The sequence below is a fragment of the Venturia canescens genome, chromosome 5 (genome assembly GCF_019457755.1).
Source record: "Venturia canescens isolate UGA chromosome 5, ASM1945775v1, whole genome shotgun sequence".
Lineage (NCBI taxonomy): Eukaryota > Metazoa > Arthropoda > Insecta > Hymenoptera > Ichneumonidae > Venturia > Venturia canescens.
Window position 1 is genome coordinate 6,169,653 of NC_057425.1, and position 23,429 is coordinate 6,193,081.

Sequence of the window (23,429 nt, forward strand, 5' to 3'; positions counted from 1 at the left end):
CAACCGGTCAGATCGTCGAGAGTTAAACGCCCGCGAGCACGATTGGGATCCAAATATTCTCGATCCCAACGGTACGAAACAAACGAAGACAAAATCATCGAGGTTAAAATTGCTCGAAAAACTCGAGCGCGCGGTGTGGAAAAACAAAACTTATTTCAACACATCGCGTTTTGCCGAATTCGCAATTCAGTGATTCACCTCAACCGCGAGCCTCGATCGAAAAGGTCCCCGCACGAACGCTGATAAAACTACTAAAAATTATTGATTCGCCGATCCGGAGAAATGTCGTAGCCAACAGAGATCGAGATGGGACCACGTGCATCCAGTGTACACGAGAATCGTCGCTCCTCGGACCCCCTCTCTGTTGACTCCGGGCTCAGTTAACCTGACGAAGAACATGCTAACTTGTAGACGCATACCGAGATCCGAATCGGTGTCGATAGATCGCGAATAATCGCGTGGCCAACCGCTCGTAGCATGCAGTGCTCCTCCAACGTCTATGTATATTTATGAATTGCATACATTATTTATGCGCGAGTGTCTCCATGTTCCTACGTATATATGCATATCCCAGTTTAATGATCGTGCAGTTAGCATGATGGGCGAAGTGATAAGAGTATCGGGACGAGCTCCGGATGTCGGTGACCTTCTCAGAGAGGCCATGCTCTCCCAGAGATTCGCAGACGTAGCTCTATGCTGCTCTGGCGGACAGAGGTTTTTGGCTCATCGACTCGTTCTCTCAGCCGCCAGTCCTTATTTACAGGTAAACTTATAAAGATCCTTTCCATTTGGTCGATTAAGGCGACGGGTTTTGTGCGACGGGGGCCTCCGGGGAACTCCATTTTTTCAGCGCTCGTTCCTCCGTTGGGATTTCTTGTTTAGAGGAAATGTTAAGAGGAGCAACTTTTGGGAGGGAAAATATGAACGTTTTGGTTAGAAACGGTGCAGGCCTTCGGGACTGGGGTCTCGGCATGGTTCGTTTGACGAAAATAAATATTAACGAAGTTCGATGAATCTCTGTGGGAAAGAAACATTAAAATGATGCTGGGAACGACTCGGCAACTTTTTTCTAAGCTTCTTCGTTCGGGTTTGAGCGACTGAAATTGGACGAACTTTTGGGAGGGGAAAAATACAAAGTTCACTGAGAGGCTTTGAGAGGTTTTTGGTAGAAATTAGGCCAAAGTATGGATTTTCGTCTGATGGAATTCCGCGTCTTCGACCGCTTCTAATTCAACGCAGTCAAAAAATGGCTCCGGAGCGAGACCCTCGACGGCTACTCGGGCCGTGTTTTCGCAGCTCCACGCAACGTGAGCCATAAAATAACTAACTCTTTTACTGCTACGGACTACACGACAAATGGAAATGCTTGAACGCGCGCCCCGATTCAGGATTTTCGGGAGCAGAGATCAAGACACGCCAAAATCGAAGGTTTTCTATTCGCGTTTCGAACCTACGATCGAATCTCCGTTCAGACGAACTGAATTCCTCGTTCGAGTCGTGAGAGATTTTCCCATCGACGGTTACTGCAGCGGACGAACTGCTCGGAAGCTCATGGGAACGCGCCCACGACATTAGCTGCAACGAATCAAAGTACTTGCGAGCTCTTACGCGAGTCTACGAGAATATGTACGCAAGAAAAACGAAGATTCAGCGAATGGAGAGAGCCGAGGGAAACCGATTTTATGAGATTCGTGAGGAAGTCGATGATCCGTGAGACGAGAAGAGATTCGATCGATCGGGAATCGTTTGTGGAGATTCGTGTCGTTTCGCGAAGAGCCATCGAGCTCGGGCAGCTTTTCAGTTGAAGGCGGTAACGGATGTGATAATGATAACGGTTTAGGAGAGCTCTGCAGATGCTATTATCGCAATGGGATTTCGCTACGAGCGTTCATCGGAATAAAAGCATCGTGCGATCGCACGAAGAATCATTCGGCTGCGTGTACGCTTCTAATTTGATATCGAACGAAATAATAATTGGAGAAAATCGTCCCTGGGGCGATGCGAAGTTAGTAGATTCAGCGGAGTTTTCCAGTCGGGAATTGTGAGCGTGGAATCGGGGGCGAGGCTCTCGTCGAAGCGCCTCTGAACCGATACTTTGCACATCTTCCAATACGATGACGAGTTGGTATTCGAGTATAACGTGCAAACGGAAAAAATGGGGATAAACAATCGTGCGCGGTGCCGCGGAGCTTGAACGTAAATTCTGCTTTCGATATCGCGTGTGCAGGCGTTTGAATCTCGCTCCAAACGCAGGCATGTACCCTCGCAGGAAACGCGTCCCCGCGGCTCCGAATCGAACGAGGAGCGAATGTAGCGTAGACACGCGATGAAAAAGCCTCTCAATCTCTCCCACTCACTCTCTCTCTCTCTTTCTCACGTTTCCACAGAAAAAAATACTCCGCAGGGCCAGAAAATGGGAGGAAACGGAATGAAGAAACTTTTGAGCTTTTACCAGGGCGATTAAGAAAGCCACTCCTTGACTAGTCATAAAAATATTAGACCATCGTTCATGTGTGTTCAAAAACAGATCTTATGTCACTGACAGTTCGTCAGCTGCGTGGAATACAATCTCAAGAAAAAGACTTTGCGTTTATACGAAAATGTGGATGGAAATAAAAGAGTGCTTCTCAATTTGTGTTTTAATTTATTAAGTCATTCTCACTCGTATCCTTTTATCAAAAAATGTTTTCGAACGCGTTTGCCAGTATACATAAATTCAAATTTCAAACTAGTGTTATGCCTTACTTTAGTAATTATTCCTGTCACGAGGGAACTTCGATAAGTTTGAAGGTATTCCTTCCGCACGAGCGTGTTTTTTGGTGGCCCGAACTAGGGCACTCGAGCTTTGGACTGACTCCAAACCTCTGACAAGTCGCAAAGCTTCTGCTTCTGCCGTTTTTCCAACTTTTATCGTACATTTTTTTCTATCAGTGAGACAGTTTGTGGCAGGTATTTAGAATTATTCAGTATATGAATTATTGAACAGAAATGTGGTGATGATGGAATTTCCATAAGCTCCCGTATAAATATCACGATTTTTGGAGTTTCAATTCCCCATCGAGTGTTCGATAACCTGAACTGAAATTTCGCCAATCTATTCGCGCGCACTTTTACTTTATTGTAACTTAAAATCAGTTGTTTGTAGAACGCTCGGTTTCGTGAGAGGAATACCTTGACGGATCAATAACGGAGATGCGGGGAAAAATGCACAGCAACTCCGTAATTTTTCACAAGAGACGACGTTAACGCGCGGCTTTTGTCGAAGCAGAAAACATTACAGATATTTCGCGTTACAACCCACGACGGAGCTTGAAAATTTGTACGTGCGACTTTTACATGAAATTTAAGATTCTGCAAAGTTTCATATTTTTCTGTCCATTAATACTAGTTCCTGCTCAACTTGCTTAAACGAAGAGCGACCGACTGGCAGCGAAGGGTCGCGAAGTTCCGAGACAAAACGTTCCGTTGCTCGCGACTCTGCGCCGCTTTCGTCGAGCGCGTACCTTGTTCGCGATCTCGTCGAGTTTTTCATTCGTTGTGCGCTGCGCGAACGAGATTTTGCTCTCGTTAGCATTGACGTTAGTGCGGGATGCTCGTTTTTCACCCTCGCCATCGCCGTTTCGTGTATCCTCCAACGTAATCGCATTAACGAGCGCTAATTTCCGCCTGGTTTTATGCTGCGAGCGGACTTTCTTGACACCGACAGCGATCGCGCTTCTTACATTCGGTAATTAACTTCTTGAGGAGCGCGAACTTTTTCCGGGCAAAATTCCTCTGATGTACGATCTTATCTTGCAGAAGAGGGTTTCGGGGTCGCGGTCAGCATCCGAACAAGAACTCGGGGGAGAAAATCCTCTCGCGGAAAAAGCGCTCGTAGCTTCACGCTGATATTTATTCGATCGCTGAATCGTGGCGAACGAAGTTCGTTTGTTCAGAAAAGCTTTTAGAATCGAATCGTGATGCAAAAACCGAAGCGAACGCGAATCATTTTGTTACCGCAGTATATTGAAGCTGCAGCGGAAAGCTCGAAGGATAATTATGGAATTCGGAGAGTGCTGAAAGGAGGCTGGAACTTGGGACACAAACATTAATAAACGTGCTGGCGAAAGATCGTGACTGAGAATCGACTGGGCGTGAAGAACGAAAGCTTCAAGCTCTTTTCTTTATCGCGGCAATTGATATGCAGAAAAAAATGTCCGAAGGGAGGTGCGCGGGAGAGGGAAAGAAACATGTTTGGCTTTTATGTTCGCCACACTTCATTTTGCACCTCGTCATTTTCATTGTTGGCGCGTACGACGCGATAATAGCTCGACCACGAAGTCTCTTAACTCGGCTCACGGCTGTTCTGTGTGCCTCGCGACGTCGGTGTATACACGCTGCTCGTGATTGTATGTGCAGCACTGGACGGAGTCACGAGTGGAGCGGAGTCGGGAGAAAAAAGAAAGAGCAATAACTGTGGCTTGTAGGACGACATTATACGGGCGGGATTGCGCGTTTAACGTTGGCAGAAAAAGAAAAAAAAACAATAACATCGAGGCTCAGTCCTCGGGAGGCAATAATTCGCGAAATGGAGCTCGAAGCACTGCTTCTTACCTGCTCCTTTTTCCTTTATTTTCGGACTTTCAATAGAGAATCGCTCGCGCCCGCAAATATTCACGATTTATAAATCCCGCTGGACTTTTAAACACGGAAGTTGTTTGCGAAGTGATTCATTAACACGATCGCGTGTGTTTCGCGCTCTCTTGAGATTGCTCTCCCGGAGAATCCGCAGCGCTCGAGCCCCGCAGCTGGCGAGCGAGTTTATAGAGTCGTTTTTGCGAGATTTATGATTCCTCAGCGCTCGTGTTCCCTAATTGATCGTCCGGTTTATTCGACCGTACGAATACTCCCGTTTTTTCAATTGCCCATCATTGAATGCGCGGGCTGCGCAAGTGTCACGCCTGATTAACGTTCCCCCCTTGCCGTCTTTTGTCGAGCGGGCCTCCGCGCGACGTTCTCGTTTCCCGGCGTTTTTCCACTTTTTCCCCTCGACAAACCTACTCGAGGTCAAGTTCAACTGGCCTTTTACGCGGCTCGCGTCGTCGCCTAAAGAGAATGCAATAAGTGCGCACGCATGTGCTGCGTATCGGCAACTTTTCATCATTCGCTCGTGTGTGCCACGAGCCCGAAGGTCAAGAGCGATAAATTACCTTCCATTGCTTCGGCGTCTCGTGGGCTCGTTCGTCTCCGAAGAAAATACTTTCGAGCCGCCACCACCGCGATCCGGACCTTCCTCGCACCGGCTTTCCCGACCACGAGCCAGAGAAAAGTCACTCTTCAAAGCTCACGGGAACGAGAAAAAATTCAAAGCAACAATTTGCCAACGGCGAACCGGTCCCCGCCACCGCCGCGCGAATCCCAATTAGACTAATGTCCCGACGTTCGCCGAGAGCCCGTCGAGTTCTCGCTGATCTATGGGACCATCCTTCACGCATATCCATTGCCCATTTCCCCATCGCGATTCATCTTATTAATTCAATAAGCTAAGCAGTTACGCCTCCGCCTGATAACGGTTATGATCACCTGTGCATGTGCACCTCGAATCCACGTTCCTTTCGATCTTGAGACCGATCGATCCTGCATTTTCGATTTAAATGATTTATCATCTCGAGAATGGTTGATTCGTGCCGCGATATCCACCGCGCGATCATTCGTCTCACGGGCAGTGAACGAGAATAACAAAACGGGGATCGCTCAATCGTTTCGTCGTGGCATCCGTCAACGGCTCGACCATAATCCAAAATGGATCGAAACTCTTCTGTCAAATAGCGGAGATTCCGAGTAAACGGAGCCACGAGCCAGCCACCACAGAGGAGTGAAAAAAATTGGGAAATTTGATTATTTCACTCGGCACGTCTGCTTGAGACTCATTGCGAAATAAAATCTCCAAATTTGGACACTCAGCGAAGCGTGAGCGTTAGGGAAGTGATATTTAGTGTGGATATTGTGTATTTTTAAGGGGAAAATAAAATAGTGTATTTTCTCGTTGAAAAGATGAAAAATTTGACCACGCATTTGGGGCGTGATTTAATTTTCATTAAATTTGCATTAAAGTTGTATTGACGGAGAAAAAAACAATTCAATTTCGAAGAAAATTGTTTGGTGCATCGAATACCGCGAGTGCCGAACGCGCACGTTCTCAGTCGATTGACAAAATTTGCAAATTTTCGGCGGAAAAAACGCAATAAATTTTCGCAAGGTTGTTGCGCTCCGCGCAGGTGCGTTCCGCTTTCCCCGCGATTCTCCCCCGACGAAATAATAAAAGAGAAAAAAGGTTCTCATGGTGCACAAGAATGCCGAGAACCGTTGAACCATCCGCGCGAATGTCAAAACTGCGGAGTTTGCGTTGGGAGAAAAGGAAGAATGAAAATAAACGGTGATTCTGGGATTTGTGTAGAAGCGTGAGCCGAAACGGCTCTGGAAAACATGAGCTTGAGCTTCTCCGACTAACGATCTATCGTTCGAGATAAACGAAACGAGATAAACACCGCGCGCGCTTGTCTTTATCGACTCGATGTGAAAGCAAATAGGTTTATCGAGCATTTGCAAGTTAATTGTATATTTTCGCACTGATTGAGGCTTGGACTCTAATGTCACGAGACAGTTGTTGGAAGGCGCAGATTAGATTTTCCCTCAGCTGGGATACCAGCAGCTCCCAGCAACATCTCTGTTTACTTCTCACACTTTTTACTATGCTCATCCATAAAACTCGGTCTATTCAAATATTACTCCGATGCGGGATCGAGCATCGGTGATCGTACGAGTCGATCGACTCATTGAAAATCTTCACGGTAAATAGTGCACTAAAATCTCGCGAATTAACCTCATTTGCATCTCATTCTCGTATCTCCGGGAGGCCAATTTATCGCTCCATCAAAAATACGTTAAAATTATCGCGCATATTATTTATGTGCGAAAAACTTGAGTGCTTTCGAAGGACTCCGATGTTCTTTTTTCATTTCGTAGTTGACGAGCTTCTCGTGGAAACTTTGCAACAGAGATTATTCGATCGATCACCGAGAACATAATGCTTTCAAAGCAAGTTATTCATAAAAGTGTTGCACCCACTCTGGCCTGGTCCAACGGAACACCATTTTTTTCTGCCAACAACATTTTATTCCCGATCGTTGCGTGAGCTTCGCTCAATTTTTTATGTTTCGGGGAATTTGGGGTAACCGACAATTTTACGGATTCGGGGGTTTTGTCTACTCTTTATTTTATGAGGACGAAATTAGATGAAAATGTACGAAATTTTATGATCGACTTTACTTCGGAGAAAATAAATTCACGTCTCGAACAATGCGAGTACACTAAACGTCGATATTGCGTCCGGAATTAGTCCACTCTCTCCTAGTGGGAGGAATTTTTATGCCGAATGAGAATGGAAATTGTTCGTTGGACCAGTAAGACTGGGCTGGAGCTCCAAAAAGTATGGTACCATCCTCGCAGAGCGTTGAGCAAAGTGTATTGGCTGTTTCAGGACGTTCTGTTGGCCCACGGAAAAGCAGCGGGTTGCGGCGAGCCGATAACGATTATTCTGGCGGAGGTTGAGGGTCCGGAGTTATCGGCGATCCTGGGCTTCGTGTACACGGGAAGTGCGACGATCCCGAAGTCTCGTTTGGAGGCGTTTACGCGTGCTGCCGAAACGCTGCACGTGAGGATACCGAGTTTCGGACCGTCGTTGAGGTTGGACGTGGGTGGCTACGAAGTTTTGTCGTCGTCGTGCGACCTCGAGGACGACTGCAAGTTCGAGGGTGTCAAAGTGGAGGAAACTACGAGACTGAAGGACGGAAGGTATCTTCGCTGTGAGCAGTATCCGTCCTGGGGAGGCTGGTTGAGTTCCTCGGATTGGGATCGTCCCAGGGGGTGTCCGAAGCGTGACTTCCGGGCTGAGGATTGGCTCCTGGGGAGGCGAGACGATGGAGGGCCCCGGAGACTGCGAGTCGGGGGCGAAGCATCTTTCCCCGAGAATTCCGAGGCGACGAGGAGGAAGGATTCGCCCGGAGGAAGCTTCGAGAAGTTTTGTTGCGCGGAGAGAACGTGCGAGAAGAATCTGCAGGACCTTGAGACTCCGAGGGGCGATCGTTGCCTCGCGAGACAAAAGTCCCCGTGGATCGAGCGCCATCGCTCGATCCCTCATCCCCTCCTCGATTCCTCGGCCATACCGGAAGCTCGTAAAGACTCCGAAAATTATGAGTTTCCCCCTCATCCTCACTCGCCGCTCGAAAACTTGGCCGCCTCGCAATCTAAGCCCCTCGATCTTTTCTGCACCACTGATAACTCCGGCTCGAGGACGAGCCTCGAATCCGCTTGCCGAGTCTACGAGCCGAGAATCGAGAAAATTCCCCGCGACACCGAAGATTTCCACCCTCGATCGCACCCCACCTTCCTCAAGTACGATTACGAAAACTCTGCGCAATTCTCACCGAGGATCCCAACCGCCCAGTCGCCCAGTTTCCACCTCGGGACGAGAACGCTCTCCGAAACTACCGTTTCGTCGAGCCTCGCCAACCCGACGATTCCATTGAAAAACTCGAACTTGTGCAGCAGCGACTACTGCTGCACGTGGAGAACACCCAAGAAACACGTGGCCAATCGCGTTCCGGCTTCACCTTGGTGCCAACTCGCTCGACCGGCTCATCATTCCCCGAAAACACGGGCCATCCTCCCACGCCATCCGGTAAATATTTCTTTCAACTACACATTACGAGCCATTGCAGATTAAGTAACGGAGCAACTTTTCTCGTTTCGCATGAAATTTTATTCCCTTCGACACTCCTTTTTTCCCTCGCCTTCGTCGATCTATTCTCATTCTAATTCGCCCCCCTCACAAGTAGCATTTTTCCCCTCGACATTTATTTTTGATTCCCCCCCCCCCCCTCCCCCCCGATTTTTTGCTCGCATGTTCCTGAAATTTGCTGACGCACACCGAGACCACGAGTGCGGGTTTTTTTCCAAGCTCCCGATTTTCTCTCGTGCCTTCCCCGCACTCTCCCATCATCTTTTCCATCATTTTTTAAAACTCGTCACATCAACACAAAAGGCAGAACAATGAGAATAAATCGCAGGGAGAATAAAGTTTAGGAAAGAATTCATTCGAATGCTTGTTCCTCGATAATCCAAGTGCATTCCTCGGATGCAAACGCTCATCCAAATCCCGTAAATCACATCGCATAATATTATCGTACGTCCTGTAGCTGCTTCGAGCTCGAGTACAATACCAGAAGTATTTACAGTCTCGGAGGCAGGTACATAATGGCGCACTCGTATCGAGCCACTACCTCGTCTGTTAATGCTCTTCGGTACACGGCTACGAGGATCGCTGAAAAGTGCGTGCACACAAATCAGATGAGCCAAGAGCGTGCGAAAGAATTAGCCAAAGTGACTCTCGAGCGTCCGAGCTATTGGACAAAGCTCTTCATGCTATTATTCATGAGCACTCAACACTAGCGATACTTCACACTAATTTTCCTATTTTATTATTTTCATTGATAAACACACTTGAAAAGAGAAACTTTGAGTTTGGAGGATTCGCTCGCGGCGAAGGAATGACGAGAACGTCGAATTTCGAAGCTTGAAGACTTTATGAAACAGTTTGACGCACCGATGGACAAGAATTTTTATAATTCTGCTCTAATCTCACGTTTTCAGATCTTTCCTCGTTCGAATCATCTTTACAGCGGTTTCAGCCTCAATCAGATTTAAGCTTCTCAATATCCCGCTCCCAAATGATTTTTCGCTTGACTTTCCATCTTCTCGAGGTTCGTTTGAATGGGTCATTTTTTTAAAAGTAGCAGAAATAAGAGAACGAAGCTCGGGACTTGAAGCTTCGTACTCGAACGGAGGCTTTTTCGTGAGAGTGTCAAAGCACACTTATCGAGACCTGATTTTTCCGATTGGATCGAATCGCTCAGGCGCTCGAGGCAGACTAATGGACGGTAAACAAGTTTTACGATGGGCTGGGCGGCAGATGGGTGAAAATCGAACACAGTAAATTGCAATCGAATTGGCATTTCGGGGAAATGAAGCGAGATGATGGTTCTCCGGATGCCGTAATCCGGAGAGTTTCCTCCGTTCGCAAATGGAGAGTGCGAGACGAAGGGAAAGTTTTTATCGGATGTTTCGACTGCAGCGGTAAATCGAGGGCTCGGAAGTGCCGCGACGAGTCGCAAATCATTCTGAATTTACGAGTGTTTGATGCACGATTTGTGATAATCGATTTTCAATTACTCGATTGACGGGAACTCAATCGAGCTCCGAGGTATTTCGCGATAAATGTTTGCATTCACTTTGAGGGGGGAAACCGCATCAGGAGGCTGTTTGAAACCGATTTTTTGGGATTTTTTTCAGGTGGGAAGAATTAATTAGAATCTAATCAAATTTTGACATCATTTCATTCATATTTCCAACGCAGTTTTTGTCCATTTTTTTTTAATAATTCCAGCCAAAAATAACAAAGTTGCGCTGTGATGTTCGCTGAAGGCTGCGAGTATAGTTCTCCGATCGCGTGCAGCATAGCCATTCCGATTTTCATCTGAAATCAAAAAGATTTTGATTTTACATTAATGACTTATTTTTTAAGAATACGAACCTCAATGCAGGTGAAAATAATGAAAATTATACATTTTTTCAAAGATTTTCACGATTTCTTTCTCTAATTGTGCAAAGAAAAATAGCCGCAAAATCATGACAATCATCTCGAAAGTTAGTTCATATAATTCGTAATTTTATAAAGAATCGTATCATCAATTTTCATAATCATCGGTTCCATAATTTTTCAGTTGACTACCCACGCAAATGTGAAAAAAGTCATTTCGAGATAAACGCGTTTGAAAAATAAATTATCGGAAACTAGAAATTTAAGGAAGTTAAAAATAACGTAAAATGCTTCTTCTTCCTGCGTACTCGATCTGCGTACTCGATGTGCCCTAGGTTCTGTGTTCAAAAATCAAAACGAATGCGAGTTTCACTCTGAAACTTTGACAGCGTTTTCGGCCAGTTAAGCCAACGATTTTCTGCATTTTAAAAAATCTCACTTTTTGAACCTCCTAACGTGCTTGCCTCATAAAATAAACTTAGTTTCACTCCCATTTCTTTAAGGGTTGACGCATTAGTAACGTTTCAGAAATGAATCCAGATGCCTGGGTAGGGTAGGAAGAAAAATTGGAAAATCGAGTAGAAATTGGTGTTTTCGAATCGCATCGATTAGCCTCGAATCGAGTAAAATTCAGTCGCCTTTCTCATTTTCATTCTAATCTCCGTCCTCCAAGTACTCGGACTCCGAGTCTAACAAGCTCGAGGAAAAGTTTGTTCCTCGCTTGATTGTTCAACTCAGTTACCGAGTCTCGAGTCGTCCCTTCACCAATTTACAGAGAGACACAGAATCGGAAGAGGAATAATCATTGTGCGATAAAATAAGGTGGAAAGCAAGTTTTTTCGGTGTCAGAGTCCGAACCGAGGCACGTAAAGTACGAATTTAAGGATTCGGAAAAACCGTGAATTGGGTCCCCGCTGATATTTTGCTGGGAGAGCAAGCAGCACCGTTCGAGCGCAACGCGAATCGTGCTGCGCGAAGGTACCAGAGTTATGGGACGTCAAGCTGCTGTGAGGCCTCACACGAGTATTTTCATTCTCGGTACTCGTTAAAAAAATTCGAATATTATGAAAAAAGGCCGACGAGCGGTGCGAGGCGTTAAAAAATATTTGGACTAAATGAATCCTTGTCATGCCGTGTGCGTTGATTTGTCATCGAGTTGTTTACGAAGAAGAAGGCTCGTTGACATTTTTCAGGGTATCCGGGCAACTGCATATTCGGCCTGTCAGCCAGCGGGGCAGGTTTCATTGAGCTTATAACTATGCAAAATATATGCGACGATGATCCCGGTTACGAGAGGAAAAGAGAGAGGGAGCTGGAAGGCGAGGAGCCCTCGCTCCGTTATTTCCACATTTTCGTTACTCCGGAGTTGCCCGCACGCTCGGGAAGGTCGAGAGAAAGAGAGTGGATGAGATTTCGGGCTCGAGATTTTAATCAGTTTATACGAACAAGTTGCCCGCACGCGGGAGACGGACGCGTTAATTTATTTTTACCGTTTCTCCATTATTCCAATCTCTTTTTCATTGGGAATTATTGGCACTCTTTCGTTCAATATGAGAGGGGAAAAAATCTCCGTTAAGAGTAGCAATTGAAGCTCTGTAGGTGGCGAGATCGCGCGCCTGCTTGCATTATTAATTCGCCACTTTTAGTGCCCGAGCGTCCGTTCGTGCGTCGAGGATATTTTTCAACATTGTTATCGAAACGAGCGAAGAACGGCCGGCTGAGAATAAACGGCGTCGATATGGAACTACGAATGTTCCTTAAAGTAGTTCGGCCGTTCAATAAAGTACGGCGAAGCTCCACTTTTCGTTGCGCCAAATGATAGTTTAAGGTCCACTGATAACGAAAGCACAGTTCCGGGGCCTCTTGCGGGCCAAAATTTCGAATTATGTCATTCACAATTCTGAGTTTTTAACACGGTACCTTATGGGAGAACTCACAATAATATTAATTGTGAAAAAATTGCACGGTGTTGGAGCTCCGGAAAAGTTTATGCCGCGAAGGAAATTTATCACAGATTCCGTTCCTTTGAAAAAAAAAAAAACATTACCTCACGGGACTTTTAAGAAAGAAAACATGAAAAAACTTGAGTTTTCGACGTGTCGAAAGCGGATGTCAGTCGTTACGTTGGACTGCCGGTAACAGCTGTTCGAACTTCGGTCAAATTCGTGAATCGTGGGAATTTCATCAAATTTATTTTTGAACCTGACTCACGTGCTTCGTCTACTAGCTTCGCTTTATTCGATGAACTGACCATTCCTTTTTCTCGGTGGCATTACACCGACATAAACTTTCTTTCGCACAATAAAAATGTTGCCTACGTTATGTGTATTTCAAGTGTCACCGCGCGGTATCGACTCAATCATCACCTGGTCAAGTTGGAGTATAAATTTGATCGTAAATGATATTTTAAAAGTATTTTATTACATTCTTGTGAAAAAAATATTCTCAATGCAAGTGTTTATCAATTTTATAAATAATTGAGACTTGAAACGAATAAACGGAAAGTCGTTGCGAACTCGACTAGCCATAGAACGGCCGAACTACTTTAATCACTCGCCCTTCAAACACTCCGAATGAATAATCAATCAAGAGATAATAAAAGTTGACTGCGAAAGAAAACAGTAGACACATTGATATAATGCCAGAGTTTATGCACACTCGCGCGCAGCCGTACCGTTGCAACAAAATGATAAAAGACCCGAGATTGCTTTCATTAAGAAGGGTACAATTATGGCTCCGGGGTTAGATATGTTATTCGTGCTCGGGAACGCGCGAGCAGAGAAAATCATACGAAGAGTAGACGAAGATGATTTACAAGAGAGCGAGAGAATGAAACCACGGAATAAGAGAAAAGGAAGGATACGGAGAGTTAGAGGATCTGATGCTGGTAACGGTGGCAGAGTGCAGCCCATAAATAAGCTACAGAGAGTCTCAAAAACCGTGCCCCTCGAGTGCGCATCGTTGGCGGAGCAGGACTCCAATCCTCTCGAGGAGAAATGCTTCCTCCTGCTACGATTTAGCGAGAAGCATTGTACGGTGAAAGCTGCTGATATGGAATCGCAGTGCGCAAAGTGCCTGACGAAATGGAACAAAAGTCCGTGGACGATGGAGCCGCCGGGGAGCATTTTCCTTCTTATCATTCGGGCATGTGATCGATAACGACTCATTTACCTCTGGCAAGTGCTTGAAGACTATTATCTTTGGAGGCACGCTATCCATTCGAGACTATTTGTGGCCGGGGTGACTCGCAGAATCGACGATCCAACGCTGATCTATGAATCAGCTAGTTTTTATCTTTCCGGATTTTCTCAGCGGCATGCTCCGCAATGAACTCTTGAACTTTAACTCGAAATTCGAGAAAGTTTGTGCGAATTTAAGAAAAAATTTCACATTCGAGGCTCTGAAAATAGAGAAAATTGAACGGTTCCTTTATCATTGGAATTATTTTACGATATACGAAACATTTTTCTACATTTCCAAATTCGAAGCCTCAAAATTGACATTTTGACTCAACTCCTTTCGCACCAAACGATTTTCTTAAGAAAGTCTTGAAATTTACAGAGTTCAAATGTCTAGTCGACTCACACGCATATCTAATTTTAAAGGGTTCGTCTTCCCGCTTATTGAGACAAACGTGTTTGAAGACGAAGAAAAATGCACAGGCTTACAGGGACTGTGCGTGAAAAATCGTTCATCTTTTCATTTAACGAAAACTTCTTGCGAAGTTTATGAAAAGTACACAATGACAATGAAGTGTGTAACGAAGGTTTGGGCAAAAATTCAAGGAGATTGTCTTACTAGTAATAAAAATATATGACGTTAAAGATTGAACGAAATTGGTAACGAGCACTCGTGTGACCTCACATTTGCTTACTTCATCATTTCGTTTCTTCTTGGCTTGGCCCATTTCTGTCATAGCCTTCTGTCTTTTTATCAATACTTTTTTCTTTATCCATTTCCCTTTGTATTTACCCTTTGCCCTCCCTAATGCGATTTTTCCATAAAAAACTATAGTATTTTCGCCAGGAACGAATGAAATTTCGGATTAAATAATGGCTTGTAATTTCATTGGCCATGCATGAGACAAGTTGAATAAATGTATTCACAATTTCAAATTAATAACTCTGACATGAATGTAAAGTGATTACATCTTTAATTAGGGAGTAAAAATCGATCCAATTTAGACCCCCATAAAATACAATTCCTCGGACACGATCTTTACCATTTTCCTACTATTTTGCACACTGGATTTCGATCGTCGTTGACCAACTTCCATTTTACGCGTCCAAGGAGCAACTCGAAGACTTTTGCCTTCGAAAGTGCCAGATCGACGCTGATTTTTAAATATTCGTAAAAATTCCAAGACTTTTGCGTCGGCCTGTAGCCTAAAATTCATAGAATAACATAACCGTTGTTATACGAGAATTTATAGTAGTGTATAACTTAAAGGGGGATCTCGGCGAGGAGAGCGGTATTTCATTTCGTAGAAGACGGGAACCGTTGAAGCGAGAGAGAGAGAGAGAGAGAGAGAGAGAGAGAGAGAGAGAGAGAGAGAGAGAGAGAGAGAGAGGGAGAGTGCAGCGAGAGGATCCACCTGCTCCGACGAGCTTCCATCCTGCTCGCAGACAATGTACAATACTTTTGATCTGTATGAATATTTGAGTATATATTCTCGAGAGGCCAGCGGGAATTACCACACGGAATCGCTCCCCGGGAAAAGGCTCTTGGAATCTCCGTTCTATATTCCCCATTCCTCTTTCTGTTGAGCTCGCTTCTCGCCATGTATATTTGTCTAATTGCCGCTCTTCGAGATTCTTTCATTAGAAAAAGGAATTGAAAGCGGCTTAGTACACCGGGACGCTGTTTCGAGGCTGGTAATCGCTACCGCCGACAATTTATTGCTGCGTTGAACATCGTCATCTTTCACTAAAGACGCGCGAGCGGCTCGCGCTCGTTTCACGATAAATTCGGTAGTTCGAAGCGTTTTCGCGAGGATTTTCCCTCGCGAAATGTGCGATTTTTCAGACTTTTTTCTGCGGCGGTCCGAGGATCTTTATTTTCGCGGGGATGGAAAAATGCTCCGTTATCGAGGGCACGATGCGGAAAATGCTCGAAGAATCGCGGAAGAATCAGAAACCGAATTCCGACGTGATGCGCTACGCGACCCAAGAGACACGGAGCGGAGAAAATGATCGCCGCGCGGTTTCGAAAGAAGCGTCGACTCCCTTTGTTCGGAGAGTGTCCGCTCGTAAAGTTTATATTCCGTATCATTATCTATAATTCGTTGTGAAGAGTTGAGTATTTATGCATCGAGCAATCACAGTATTTGCCCTCCAGCGGCATCTGCCCGAGTCCACGAAGTTTCCAGCTTTCGTTTGCGACGTCGAAAACTGGATCGCGCTCGCTCCAAGTTTTTTCTCCCGTTTCTCCTCTCTTTCTAAACCCTTTTTCTCTCTCTCAAAACTACACTCACGACGGCTCGGAAAGAGCCACAAAACCGTTATCTTCGCTCTGCTCCATTGTGTATCTTCGCGCCCGAGCGAAATACGACGATAGAACGAAAGAGTTTCCTCGAACGATCCTATTTCCAAAGAATGGTACATGCGCGGGCGCGCCGGATAAAACAACCGGCACTTTTGCACCGGAGAAACTTCGCCCGCGATCGCACAACAGAGGCGAATATTCGAGGTTCGAATTTGCGCGCGCACGCGTCGCCAAAAGTTTGCTTTTGCTTTGCACCCGCGTCGGGAAATCACGAGACTCGAAATAAAACCGATTAATTGGCATGCTCAATTTCATCGCTCGAAAGTAAATCAGCAAAAGCACTTTGGACGCTCGTGTTTCATCAAATTTCAAATAAACGAAAGAGAATTCCACCTCGTGGCGCAATATGTCAAAATAAATAATCCAACTCCAGAGTCACGTGTAGGCTAAATGACTCTCGGAGCTCCGAATTAGTAGCATCGCGGCTCGGTAATAATACCTCGACATTTGGCTCAATGGTTTCTCGTCACGCGACGAGAGGGCCCTCTGACCGGAGCGTCTAATAAACAACCACCTGCTGTCAATGCAGCCAGGAATTTCGATCACAGCCTCCGAGCAATTTCCGTTAGGAACGCCTCGCACTTTCCTCTTTTCATCTCTTCTCTAGCGGGCGCGAAATGTCGTGCTGAAAAAATGGTCCAACAAATAGAGATCGTACGGTGCTCGAGCACTTCTCAAACTCGGTTCGAAGGATAATTTTATTTTGCAGGGAATAGGGAGGGACCGCATCGCGAGATCCGAGCATCGAGCTGATGCTACCGTTACTTTCCACAGAGCTCATTAGCACCGAATATTTCGACACGAACAAGTGCTGCTCTCTGTCCATTTTGCCTCTGATAAGCCAACGCTGATTCTAACGTTAATAAAGCCCCAAATATTTAGAGAGCCTTAAAATTAGTGCTGGAAATCACGAATCCGATTCGGTTTCAGGCCGGTTTGCAGCTCGGGGGCAGGTTTTTCGTCGAATGAAATTTCGTCGTGACAAAAGTCAATTGTAGCGAGAACGTTGGAGGATATTTCATATGAAAACTTTTGACGTTCGTCTTGTTTCAGAACGAGAGGATCGAGCCTCCGCCTCGTCCAGAATGGGGCGACGCGATCCCGCCGAACGAAAGGCACTCTGGAACGTTTTCGCCGACGAGGCTAACTTACGCGGAGGACCGGCTCGAAGGTGGATCTTCGCATGGTCGTTCGGAGGGGCACGCAGGGGCGGATTGTGCAGGGGGAATTTATGGTTTTCAAGTTCCTAAAATAGCGCAAGTCTTTAGCTCGAGTCCCGACGAAAGTATCAACTGCTCGAAGCGAGGGCGCAGTCCGAGTTTCTACGATGAAAAGTCCTCGAGAAATTCGTCGATGGTTTCTCCAGCGACGAACTTCTCCGTGGAATCATTGACGTCGAGAGCGATTCCGAGCGAGGCTCCGCGACCGATCGAAAAGTCCCCGAGTACGCTCGTCGATATTCTTCAGGATCAAGCGCCTCCCCGTCCGAACAAGGAGGCTTCGAACGTCACCGGGAATCACGAACGCGTCGGAACAGCCCAGCACGCGATCTCACCCAAGGCTGCGAATCCTAGCAAGCAAATAATCAACGATCCTCCAACGCGCAATCTTCAAACGTCGAAGAGGATCGAGCTCTCTCACCCGATAAGTCGCCTCTGCGATTCCATCCGCAACGTCGACGATTCCATCCCCCGGGAAGCATTTTTCGCCGATAAAAACACTCCGGAATCTCCCTCACTGGGGCTCCGGGAAATCGAACCGAAACTCGAGCGCAAAACGATCTTCCCCGTTTCCTACCCAACGGCGCAAAGCGACGACAACAACAACGAGCCCGGAATCAATGACTCGCTCGCCGATAATCCAACGAACGTGGATCTTCGTCTCGGCAGAGACGGGACTGAAAGAAATTCCTTGGACGATGCGACCGGAGGCGGCGAGGACCACAAGTGCGATCAATGCGGAAAAACTTTTGTCACTCGAGCTTCCCTCAAGGTACACTTTCATCATTTGTTTTTACAACCCCCCCGAAATTGATGACGCGCAAAGTTACTTTTGCTCTTATTCGACAATAATTTCGACGAAATTTTATCCCCGGAATTATTTCAAACTCGCGGCTGCTGAGCTGATAATTGAATTCGCATTAAAAATTCGATTTTAATTCTCATTTACTACTCGCAGTTGCGAATGAAATTGCAAGTTTTTTCGTTATTTCCTTGAACTATTATCGGAGACGTTCCAAACTGCTTCGTCGAAATAAATAAAAAATGCGGATACCGGTAGAAAGTCGAGAGTACTCACGGAATGACAAAAGTAGTGAATCAACGATTTTTTGTAATTCAATGATTCGCTACCAGCATTCATCGAAGCTGCGACGATGCGGCGAGGAAAAAGATACAATTTCGTATTCCCAACCGCGTATGCACCTTAATAATAGTCGAAATGTGTTCGAACGCCAAACAGGTTTCGTGTAAAAGGTTTGAAAACACGAAAATTCCACAGGTCGAGCGTCCCATATTCAACGCTGGAGTTTACACGTCCAAAATGTTTAGAGCCAAAATACTGTACTTTTTCCATTCGCCGAGGGCAATGACGTCTCGAGGGTCACGCGTCGTACATTACGATCGCGTCGCGGCGTGCTCCGAGTTTTCAAACACTCCAGACTCTCCGGGAATTTAAAAAGACTCAAGATTCGACGATCCGCGCGCAGTAGAATCTCACATTTTATCTTCAAACGCGTACGATTCTTTTCCATTTTCAAGCCAATTTTCCGAGTTATCGAAGTACTCGAAGAACGAATTCGTAGCGAGCAAAAAAATCGGTTTCGTGCCCCCAGCGAGCCTCCGGCTCCCCCCACAATAATTACCGCGCGAATAAGGATATAATTTGTGTGTTTATTTGTTATGATCGAAAGGTCCACGGTCGTACACATTCGGGTGAGAAGCCATTTCGTTGTACGGACTGCGGGAAGGAATTTTCGCAGCTGCGGAATTACAAGTACCATCGGAGCGTGCACGAGGGGACGAGAGAATTTGCGGCAACATGTCCCGAATGCGGCAAGTACTTCAACGACCGTGGTTATTTGAGTTCTCACATGAAGATTCATCGTAATCGTAAAGAGTACGGGTGTTCGGAATGCGGCAAGAGTTTCAATCAGCGAGTCGCTTATAACATGCACGTGCGTATTCACACCGGTGTTAAGCCCCACCAGTGTGACCAGTGCGGCAAGGCATTTTCGCGGAAGATGTTATTGAAGCAGCATTTGCGGACGCACTCGGGTGAGCGTCCGTACCAATGTCAAATCTGTCACAAGGCGTTTGCCGACCGATCGAACATGACGCTGCACACGCGGCTGCATTCGGGTTTGAAGCCTTATCAGTGCACTTTGTGTTCCAAGGCGTTTACGAAGAAGCATCACTTGAAAACGCATTTGAATTACCACACTGGCACCAAACCGTATTCCTGTCCGAACTGTTCATTGAGGTTTTCCCAGAGCAGTAACATGAGAACGCATTACAAAAAGTGTTGCTCGGTCGCCGGTATCGAAGCGTTTGATCGGCAAGAGGCGACGACCGGGGCGAACGCCGAAAAGAGGAGACCCCCGGCGCTCCCGTCGACGGACGGTCCGCCGCTCGTCGCATCCGGACTCGAAGCGCCCTCTGTGCCTGGCCGAACGAGCGCTTTGACGCCACCGAATTCCGACCAGGAATTCACCAGTCAAACACCCACGAAAACCAACGAACCGGTTACTCTCCGCTCGAATTCTCGTCCCAAGAACATTAGCGTCGATTCCCTCATCGATACATGACCCATCCGTCCTCTAGACACACTTCCCCATGTGCTTTTACAGCTTTACCCTACTCCGTGGCTTCACGATTTCGGGACTGATCCTCGATACGAAGAAAAGCTCGACTCTCTTCGCAGTTACTACTATCATTTAATATATTCATGTCAGATTTTTTATCTCACAATAAAATTTATTACCGATACAAATCATGTGATTTTTCTTCCCTGTTAGATCCCTCCATTTTTACAAACTTTCCCTCCCGATCTAGCCTCCGAAAGAAACTGAGCTATCGACGATTTATGCTTCAACATCAAACGCCGTAACGAGCCATATTTTATCTGACCATGTTCTACTTATTCATTAGTCGAAACTAGATCTTCTCAGGATCTTTTTAAATCTCCTCCTTCATCCGCAAACATCGCGGGGCGAGCATCAGGGTCATTGAGATTTTTCATTTTTCACGTCCGGTTCAGCTGGAACGGCAGCACATTTAAAAAACGAGGGATTTTTACGCAAATTGGCTGATACGTTCGAATGTTTATAAATCGAATTACTTTTTTACCTTGGATCTTACGGAAAGGCGTAAAAAAAGGGAAAAATCGCGAAATTTTCACTCATTTCACCGTACCGTTTATCTGCAATGTGCAAAAGAAAATGAATAAACAAAGTTTGTCTCTCTCTCTTCCGAGTTCTCTCGAGCTCGAGCAGGGCAGCCAGCAGTGAAAAACCGAAGCCCTGCATCGCTGCGGTCGAAGCAAATGTTTGATATTTTGAAATATAAAGAAAGAAGCTTTTTTTCGCCAAAATTAGGAAGATTATCGTTGAAATAATGATTTTTCCATCTAAAAGTAAGCAATTATCATTTTATATGTAAATCGAAAATGAGAAACTCAATTCGCGTGCAATTAAGACGAGAGAGGCTTCCCATGTTGAAGCGAAGGAGTGCCCCCCTCTCATCGCCTCAATCCCGATTCACTTGATTTTCTGACTTCCTCGTTCAATCGATGACAAAAAGGCATTCCGAACGCTCTTATTTGCAGGCTTTTCTCGTGTCAGCGATTTTGGACCAAACCAAAAGCTCCAACTCCTCGTACAAACGTCAACTTTCACTAGCGTGATAAAAAAACGAGTTAAAGGATGATGTCGAGACGTTTTTGGCGCGTTCCCATTTCCCCATCGTTTGTACAATCGCCTAACGGCTGTTAACTTGCTATTATCAACGGCGTTTCGAAACGCTCGCTAAAATATTTCGTACGAGAAAGATCGAAGGGAAAGAAGAGCAGCGAGAAAGGCTCGCGTAGATTCCACTTTTTCATCTCTTTTTCCGTGCACAAGATTGTATATGAACTCGCCTGTGGTTATCTATACGTTGTTCAACAGATCTCGCGCGCGATGTACAATCTTTGATAATCGAGTGCGCTCTCTCTCTCTCTCTCTCTCGTAACGTCAGATTATATTGGTACTAGCGAGAGATCACCAGAGGGCAGCGTGTTTGTTATATACATTTATGTACCTACGCCGTATGCATTTGCTCTGTATAAAGCTCTCTCTTTGTCCGTGTACAACTCCGCCCATTTCTCATGGCTCAATATCGAATTACGGAAATGTTTCGTGAACGATGAGACGCTCGACTTTACACTGCTGTATTCCTCGGCTTCGAGAATCGCGTTGCAGCATCCGAACGAATATGTAGTTCGATTATTACGTAGGAAGGAGTAGAGAAATGGACAGGTACGCGGAGCTAGCTCCTTTCATTCATTCTTTTTATCGATTCCAACGAGATTGTACGATGCCGGGATTGAGGTACGACGGCGATCCTCCGAGTTCCCTCCATTCAGACTTTTCTGTAATTTTGCTATTTTTGCCATTGCTCTTCCGCAGTCCTTCGATAACGAACATTGTCGAATGTAATTACAATTTTTTATAATAAGTAGAAAACTTTCGACAAATTTTCGTAATCTGACGTCGGAGTCGCCGATCGAATCTGCTTCCGGAATCGAAACTTCCGCCTACCGTCGAATCTCGATCTGGCAGATTTGCATGTCATTCGAAAAGGCTCGAATTGAGCGAATTCAACTCCAGCAGCATCTGTAGTCAGGACGTTCTTCGGTGGTCCTGTTTTCACGAATTTTTTTGACCGGTATAAATTATAAATATGGATATTAAAAAGTGTTAGGCCTTAAAAATACACTCGTAAAATACAATTTTTTTTTAATACTTCTTTTACTCAACTTTGATCGGAGAAAAAATATAAAAATGGTTTTAGATTCAATAGGTAAATGGCTATAGGGCGTGTCATACGATTTTTGATTTTCTCAAAAACGACAAAATCCCGGCAATTTTTTAAAAAACCACGAAAAAGCACGCTTTTTTTCATCGTTAGTTAGCAAACGTCGCTCAAAAGTGCACTTGGACTGCTCAGATCTTTACAAACCTCTCAAAATGCAATAAAAAAATCGATATTTTGAAAATTCTAATGAGAGCTGGACCCCTTAATCCAGTCCATTGCAAAACGAGATAAACGAGCATTCCCTGAATCTGCAAGAATTTTCTTCTCCGTAAATTTTCACCCGCTTCATCGTACTCAAGAAATAAAAACCTTGATGATCGGGGCTGAAAATGCAAGAAATGTTTGGCTACTTCGAACGAACATAAACGGGGGAAAAGCTTCCTCGAAATGTTCCAGGTGACGACCCCTGGGGCTCTCCGGATCGCGACGAAATCCCTCCGCGAATAGACTGGAGAAAACGATCAGTGAGAATCTGCCCCGTGTGCTCCGCAGGTTCTCCTCAAACGCCGGGGGAAACCGCGCGCAATTACAGCGGCAGGATCCCGCGCGCGGTTCGCGTTGCTTTTGTACCAGAAAGAGCGGAACTGCGCGAGCTAATCAGTCGTATCTCACTCGAGTATCGTAATGTTCGTTGTTACGATTGACGCACGTACGTACGCTCGGTGTTTTTTGCAGGGATCCTTCAGCCACTTACAAAACCTCGCGGCACATTACAGAGAGATCGAGAGAGCGAATTACAGGCGCACCTCTCACTCGCGGCGAGAGTAATATAAGACGGCAATATAATATCGGAGACCCTTATCTCCGTAATGAACATTCGCGCGCTAATTGTCGGTCCCGATTGGCAATCGAGTGCGGCGACGTCTATCAGGATCGATTAACTGCACACGATGTTATACGACGTTCTAAGCACACATGTACGTCGACATCGGGAGCGATTTAACGTTCGCGATTCCACACTTTTGATTCATAACGTTCGCCAACCAGGCGAACGTTTCTCATGATTTATCCCATAAATCGAGGCGCGTGCACGCTTTATCGTGCGAATTGCTCCGGCCGATTATGAATTCTTTGGCTGACCGACGCCTCGTCCCCGCACTGTGGGATCGAATTCGTACTGGCTGGGATCGCGACGCAGGAACGTTGAATTAAATCATTAGCGTCAATCGTCAACG

General features: G+C 45.7%; 1 protein-coding gene and 1 long non-coding RNA gene across 2 annotated transcripts in view; one reads left to right on the top strand and one right to left on the bottom strand.

Annotated features, from left to right (window-relative positions):
- Nucleotides 1-20,170, top strand: LOC122410959 (uncharacterized). Its single transcript, XM_043419465.1, has 4 exons — nt 1-763; nt 7,520-8,719; nt 17,234-18,172; nt 19,092-20,170. Exons 1-4 carry the CDS (start codon nt 500-502, stop codon nt 19,983-19,985), a joined length of 3,297 nt encoding a protein of 1,098 aa, XP_043275400.1. The 5' UTR covers nt 1-499; the 3' UTR covers nt 19,986-20,170.
- Nucleotides 10,416-23,429, bottom strand: part of LOC122410961 (uncharacterized) — a 26,053-nt gene continuing 13,039 nt past the window's right edge. Inside the window, exon 2 of the long non-coding RNA XR_006261039.1 lies at nt 10,416-10,573. This is a non-coding gene — a long non-coding RNA (uncharacterized lncRNA). The remainder of the gene's footprint in view (nt 10,574-23,429) is intronic.

Bases quoted from the DNA above. Each gene is read 5' to 3' on its own strand.
- LOC122410959 (XM_043419465.1), top strand. From the start codon at position 500: ATGTATATTTATGAATTGCATACATTATTTATGCGCGAGTGTCTCCAT. The intron at 764-7,519 runs GTAAACTTATAA...TGGCTGTTTCAG, and splicing joins CCGCCAGTCCTTATTTACAG to GACGTTCTGTTGGCCCACGG. The intron at 8,720-17,233 runs GTAAATATTTCT...GTCTTGTTTCAG, and splicing joins CCATCCTCCCACGCCATCCG to AACGAGAGGATCGAGCCTCC.